Source organism: Sardina pilchardus, chromosome 1 (genome assembly GCF_963854185.1).
Source record: "Sardina pilchardus chromosome 1, fSarPil1.1, whole genome shotgun sequence".
In the NCBI taxonomy this organism is placed as follows: Eukaryota; Metazoa; Chordata; class Actinopteri; order Clupeiformes; family Clupeidae; genus Sardina; species Sardina pilchardus.
This window is the reverse complement of record NC_084994.1, coordinates 2,973,653-2,981,152: the sequence shown is the minus strand read 5'-3', so window position 1 is coordinate 2,981,152 and position 7,500 is coordinate 2,973,653. Positions and strand designations below refer to the sequence as shown.

The 7,500-nt window shown below is 43.9% G+C and overlaps 1 protein-coding gene across 1 annotated transcript in view; it reads left to right on the top strand.

The window, feature by feature from the left end:
* LOC134075248 (NLR family CARD domain-containing protein 3-like) overlaps window positions 1–7,500 on the top strand; it is a 26,452-nt gene that overhangs the window by 15,206 nt on the left and 3,746 nt on the right. Inside the window, exon 4 of the mRNA XM_062530850.1 lies at window positions 2,123–2,272. Coding sequence (XP_062386834.1) covers window positions 2,123–2,272 — 150 coding nt within the window. The remainder of the gene's footprint in view (window positions 1–2,122; window positions 2,273–7,500) is intronic.

Here is a 7,500-nt window from a genome sequence, read left to right as displayed (position 1 = left end):
GAGAGGCTCAGCTTTGCTGTCACATTAAGAAGTTCTCTACATACTTTCGCTGCCTCTGGTAAAAGTGTCCATAAAGGTGTCCAATAATCATCTAATTTAGTCCATCCATATTTTTTAGGAGAAAGCACTGACTGGATAGCTTGCAGACCTTTGGACCAAATGCTAGCTTGGTACACTGCACTATTTGAATGCTGGATCAGTGCAGCCTGTGTGGTAGGGGTATTTTCCATTGAGAGACATTTTTGAGAAAACAAATTCTTCCTGAGATCATTGAATTTTTCAAGATTGGTTGTCTTATCGTAAAGAACACAAGTGTACCTCTCCAGCAATGCAAATATGTTTGTTTCCTGGCTAAGTAATTGAAAAATATTTAATGTCATAGCAGTGAAGGCACCTGTTACTTCTGGAAATTATTTCCATGCAGCCCATGCTGACTTTTTGCCCTAAAGGTTGTATCACAACCTGAAAAAGAGAGAAAACCTGGGAGAGCCGAACTTGCTCTTTTCCTCAAGGTTTTGAAAACACTACTGATTTGTATTTCCTGAAAGTTTTGCCCTATACCAAAAGCAACCTAAGTACTGTACACTAATTGCCAAAAGTATTTGGTCACCTGCCTTGACTCACATATGAATTTCAGTCACATCCCATTCTTAATCCATAGGGTTTAATATGATGTCGGTCCACCCTTTGCAGCTATAACAGCTTCAGGGAAGACTTTCCACAGTGTGTTTATCGGTTTTGTTTTACCATTCTTTCAGAAGCACATTTGTGAGGTCACACACTGATGTTGGATGAGTAGACTGCCTCTCAGTCCATCTAATTCATCCCAAAGGTGTTCTATTGGGTTGAGGTCAAGACCCTGTGCAGGCCAGTCAAGTTCATCCACACCAATCTCTGTCATCAATGCCTTTATGGACCTTGCTTTGTGCACTGGTGCACAGGGCTTGGTCCCTTAGTTCAAGTGAAAGGAACTTTGAATGCTTCAGCATTTAACTAAGAGATTTTAGAATGTTTCATGCTCCCACCTTTGTGGGAAGTTTGGGGAAGGCCCCTTTTGGGACAGTACTAACCATCAAAAGTGAGCACTACGGCAGTAAGTGGTCAGTGCACATTAGCAGTGTACTGACGGAAGTAAGTGTAATGAGACACAGCCTTACTCAATGTACATTTTACACACCTTAGTAGCTGGCTACCATTACTGTAGTACAAATCTATATTTCATAGTTCCAATAACATTATGCCCAAAAGAATACGACAATACCCCCCAGGAAGATCCAAAGGGCACAAATACGCAAACCCCCAAGGGACACAATTAGCCTAGGAATACCTTTGTTTGCCCAGCTTTAACTCAACTCAGCTGGTGGGTCTACATTGGCTAATGCTAATGCTAACGCTAGCATAACATGAGTTGTGTTCCTATTTAGGGCTAGATCTCTGCTCATGTGGACAATTAAACAATAAGCTGTCTTTTGAAAATGATTAAGTGATTCTTCCAAAAGTTTTTAAGAATATTAATGTTATGCATAAATGAATAATGAACTACTCAGGTGAGGATTCACTGGGGGAGTCATGCCATTCTGACCGTTTTAAGCCTGTTTTTTTCCACTTTAAAGTTGTATAATAGACATGTAAGATTGTTTACATGGGTTATCTTGCATATATTATTTGTTAACCATCTCTATATATTAAATGTGAAATGATAAAGTAGCAGAATAAATCAAGATGCCCAAACTATGCAATGTTTTATTATCCTAAGGCCGTTTCTGGCAGCCATCTTGGATTTTCCCTTAAAAAATGACCTTAATGAACCAGAAATCTGGGGCACCCCTTCTGATATGATGAGATACATCATAAAGAGTGTCTGTACCAATTTTGGTGCTTCTATCCGACGCGTAACGATTAGGCCCTTTTTTGTTGATAATCCCCCCTACTATTTGGATTAGTAGGCTCATCAGTGTCTCTGATCACATAACCTGCTGTGTCCTGCAGTACACACACACACACACACTCACTCACTCACTCACTCACTCACTCACTCACTCACACACACACACTCACACAAACACTTTGGATTAGTAGGCTCATCAGTGTCTCTGATCACATGACCTGCTGTGTCCTGCAGTACACACACAGGAAGGTGACGCGGGTGAATAAGGAGCAGCCGTATCCTGACCACCCAGACAGATTTACTGACTATGAACAGGTGCTGAGCAGAGAGCCTCTGACTGGACGCTGCTACTGGGAGTGGGAGTGGAGTGGGTACGGTGTTGATGTGGGAGTGGCCTATAAAAGCATCAGCAGGAGGGAAGGGATCTATTGCTCTCCCAAGGCCTGGAGTCTGTCCTGTTCCAGTGACACATACAGAGCCTGGCACAATGGAAACAGGACTGTCCACTCTGTCCTTCTACAGGGTCTCCTCTGATACTCTCACACACCTGCACACCTTCACCACCACATCCACTAGTGAGCCCCTACATGCAGCGCTTTATGTTTATACTGGCTCATCAGTGTCTCTGATCTAGATCACATCACCTGCTGTGTCCTGCACACACACACATGCACACACACACACACACACACACACACCCCTTGCACCTTATATGCACACTGTCAATATGGTTGCATGTAAGGGATAATGGACGACATGCCGTGCGGTTATTCAAAGTTAACGTTCTAGACGGTGATACGGCCCGACGCGAAGCGGAGAACTTTGACTGACCGCACGGCGTGAAGTCCATTTTCCCGCTTATTCCACTGTTGCCACCTGCGTTGTGTTCGTTTCCGGTGCTGATTTAAATGTTTTAATCACTAGAACTGTAACTGTACTCCTGAGTCCACACACACACACACACACACACACACACACACACAAATCTACACCTACACACACACACACACAGAGCATCACTCTCAGGAGACATCCACCTACAGTATACTGTACCTACACACCCAATTATACCTACTCACAAACACACCCACCCACCCACACACACACAAAAATCTTTACCCACACACACGCACACACACATATAAAACTTTTTCCCACACACACACACATGCAGTAGATGTAGTTCGCATGCAGGACACACACACATACACACACACACACACACACACACACACACACACACACACACACACACACACACACACACTAACATACATACATACATACATACACACATAGCTATACCTTCACAAACACACACCCATACTCACCTACACACACACACCCCTATACCGTCAGACACACACACACACACACACACACATACTGTACACAAACACAGCTATACTTATACATACACACACACACACACACACACACAAACACACACACACACACACACACACACACACACACACACACACACACACACACACACACACACACACACACACACACACACACACACACACACACTGTGATGACTGCAGGCCACTTTTTCCTGCTTGTGCGTGTCTCGCTCGGAGTCTGTCTTGCAGTAATTGCATTGGCCTGGATACTGTGTGTGTGTGTGTGTGTGTGTGTGTGTGTGTGTGTGTGCGCAGTAATTGCATTTGCCCGGATACGGAATTCCCAACAAGCTACACACACACACACACACACACACACACACACACACAAACCTATGGAACTCCGTGCACCCCTGGAGGAGGAGCTGGCTACATTTGGGCGTCCGTTGGGAGAGCTGCCGTCATTTGTCTTTGTTTTCTTTCTTTACAGTCACACATTCACATCTCAGCACATGTTTGCTACATACTGGTGTTCAATACTGACGAAGATGATGCTTTATGCTAAATATCTTATTTAATAAATGAGTTAGATGTGGGTCCTCTTTTGGTGTTGTCCTCCTTTATTTGGTTATGGCCTTTTGAGCCAGGCTACACACACACACACACACACCAGTCTCCTCGTCCAACATTAGTGTGTAAACTCACAAATGCACGTTTGGTCAAAAACACACTCCTAAACCTTGTGGAAAACCTTCCCAGAAGAGTTGACCGACGTCATATGAAACCTTATGGACGTGACTGCACTTCATATGTGAGTCTACCAGAAGAGTTGACCGACGTGACGTCATATGAAACCTTATGGACGTGACTGCACTTCATATGTGAGTCTACCAGAAGAGTTGACCGACGTGACGTCATATGAAACCTTATGGACGTGACTGCACTTCATATGTGAGTCTACCAGAAGAGTTGACCGTCGTCATATGAAACCTTATGGACGTGACTGCACTTCATATGTGAGTCTACCAGAAGAGTTGACCGACGTGACGTCATATGAAACCTTATGGACGTGACTGCACTTCATATGTGAGTCTACCAGAAGAGTTGACCGTCGTCATATGAAACCTTATGGACGTGACTGCACTTCATATGTGAGTCTACCAGAAGAGTTGACAGACGTGACGTCATATGAAACCTTATGGACGTGACTGCACTTCATATGTGAGTCAACCAGAAGAGTTGACCGACGTGACGTCATATGAAACCTTATGGACGTGACTGCACTTCATATGTGAGTCTACCAGAAGAGTTGACCGACGTCATATGAAACCTTATGGACGTGACTGCACTTCATATGTGAGTCTACCAGAAGAGTTGTGACGTCATATGAAACCTTATGGACGTGACTGCACTTCATATGTGAGTCTACCAGAAGAGTTGTGACGTCATATGAAACCTTATGGACGTGACTGCACTTCATATGTGAGTCTACCAGAAGAGTTGACCGACGTGACGTCATATGAAACCTTATGGACGTGACTGCACTTCATATGTGAGTCAACCAGAAGAGTTGTGACGTCATATGAAACCTTATGGACGTGACTGCACTTCATATGTGAGTCTACCAGAAGAGTTGACCGACGTGACGTCATATGAAACCTTATGGACGTGACTGCACTTCATATGTGAGTCTACCAGAAGAGTTGACCGACGTGACGTCATATGAAACCTTATGGACGTGACTGCACTTCATATGTGAGTCTACCAGAAGAGTTGACCGACGTGACGTCATATGAAACCTTATGGACGTGACTGCACTTCATATGTGAGTCTACCAGAAGAGTTGACCGACGTGACGTCATATGAAACCTTATGGACGTGACTGCACTTCATATGTGAGTCTACCAGAAGAGTTGTGATGTCATATGAAACCTTATGGACGTGACTGCACTTCATATGTGAGTCTACCAGAAGAGTTGACCGTCGTCATATGAAACCTTATGGACGTGACTGCACTTCATATGTGAGTCTACCAGAAGAGTTGACCGACGTGACGTCATATGAAACCTTATGGACGTGACTGCACTTCATATGTGAGTCTACCAGAAGAGTTGACCGTCGTCATATGAAACCTTATGGACGTGACTGCACTTCATATGTGAGTCTACCAGAAGAGTTGACCGACGTGACGTCATATGAAACCTTATGGACGTGACTGCACTTCATATGTGAGTCTACCAGAAGAGTTGACCGACGTGACGTCATATGAAACCTTATGGACGTGACTGCACTTCATATGTGAGTCTACCAGAAGAGTTGACCGACGTGACGTCATATGAAACCTTATGGACGTGATTGCACTTCATATGTGAGTCTACCAGAAGAGTTGTGACGTCATATGAAACCTTATGGACGTGACTGCACTTCATATGTGAGTCTACCAGAAGAGTTGTGACGTCATATGAAACCTTATGGACGTGACTGCACTTCATATGTGAGTCTACCAGAGCGCATGCATTTGCGTCTCAAAAAAAAATCTGAAAAAAAAAAAGATCAATACTTTCCAAGTTACAGCCAGTTTTACGGGGGGAGGGGGGTGTCAATATTGTTGTGCCTCTTTTTTTTGTCAAAGTTCATAAGCTCATTGCTCAAGAACTAGAATTTGTAGGAGACTCAAATTTTGCAGGCTGGTGCATAAATAGGAATAGTATGCAGTAAATTCACCACAAGTAGTCTGGATGATTCTGCATGGTCATAGCAGTCCCTCAAAGTTGATCAACATTTTATTATGAGAGTGGTTGAGCGCAAACTGTGGGCGGGGGGGGAAGTGGTTGAGCGCCCGCATCCATGGCTGAAGTACCCTTGAGCAAGACACCAAACCCCTCACTGCTCCCTGAGCACCACTGTTGAGCAAGCAGCTCACTGCTCCGGGTTAGTGTGTGCTTCACCTCACTGTGTGCTGTGTGTGTTTCACTAATTTACAGATTGGGATAAATGCAGAGACCAAATTTCCCCTCACAGGAAAAAGAGTATACTACTGTAGAACGTAACAGAACAGCATAGAATTTTAAAACTGATAGTTCCAGTCCTTGATCATGATTGGCTGAATCACGTTCGATGCCGGTGTAAAATCCAACACACACGTACACCTTGACTGCATTTCGTTGTATAGTAATGCGCCAACACAACTTACACAACAGTTAGAGTGGCTGCGTCTCGATGTTGCATGGCAACTATTCAGATATATTTATTAGGTGGAAGAATGATTGTCTATGATGAATACATTGTTAGATTTTTCATTGCTGTGCCTTCTTTTCATGAAATCTTGCCAAAGTGACGTAGTTTTGGAAAAGCAACAAGCCACTCGACTCCGTCGTTTGCACTGATTTTAGAACACTTGCACATTGTGGCTAACAACGCCCCTTAGCTGTTCTGAAATCAGTGTGTGTGTGTGTGTGTGTGTGTGATGATTTTAGAACACTTGCACATTGTGGCTAACAACGTCCCTTAGCTGTTCTGAAATCAGTGTGTGTGTGTGTGTGTGTGTGTGTGATGATTTTAGAACACTTGCACGTAGTTTTAGAAAAGCAACAAGCCACTCGGCTCGGTCGTTTGCACTGATTTTAGAGCACTTGCACATTGTGGCCAACAACGCCCCTTAGCTGTTCTAAAATCAGTGTGTGTGTGTGTGTGTGATGATTTTAGAACACTTGCACATTGTGGCTAACAACGTCCCTTAGCTGTTCTAAAATCAGTGTGTGTGTGTGTGTGTGATGATTTTAGAACACTTGTACATTGTGGCTAACAACGTCCCTTAGCTGTTCTAAAATCAGTGCACACGACGGCCTCTGGGGGCTTGTTGCTCAACTTTATTATCACTTGATGCAATTATATGGCGTGCCTTAGAAATACATAAAGTAATATTAAAAAGGTAGAAACAGGAAGCTACTCTTTAAGAAGGGGGTAGGAGGTTTTACCTTTGTGTGTGTGTGTGTGTGTGGTGGTAGTGCGAGGGGGGCTTTTTGTCTCTGTGTGTGTGTGTGTGTGTGTGTGTGTGTGTGTGAGATAATGACCTTTACACAGTCCGCTGGTCATCATACCTCACTGCCCTATTGTGTGTATGTGTGTGTGTGTGTGTGTGTGATCATTCTTACTGTATAATGTTACATGACAAGTGAAGAGAACTATTTGCCACCAGACTACATGTTTGATAACATCCTACCTAGACATCAGGTCAGGTGTGTGTGCGTCTGTGTGTGTGAG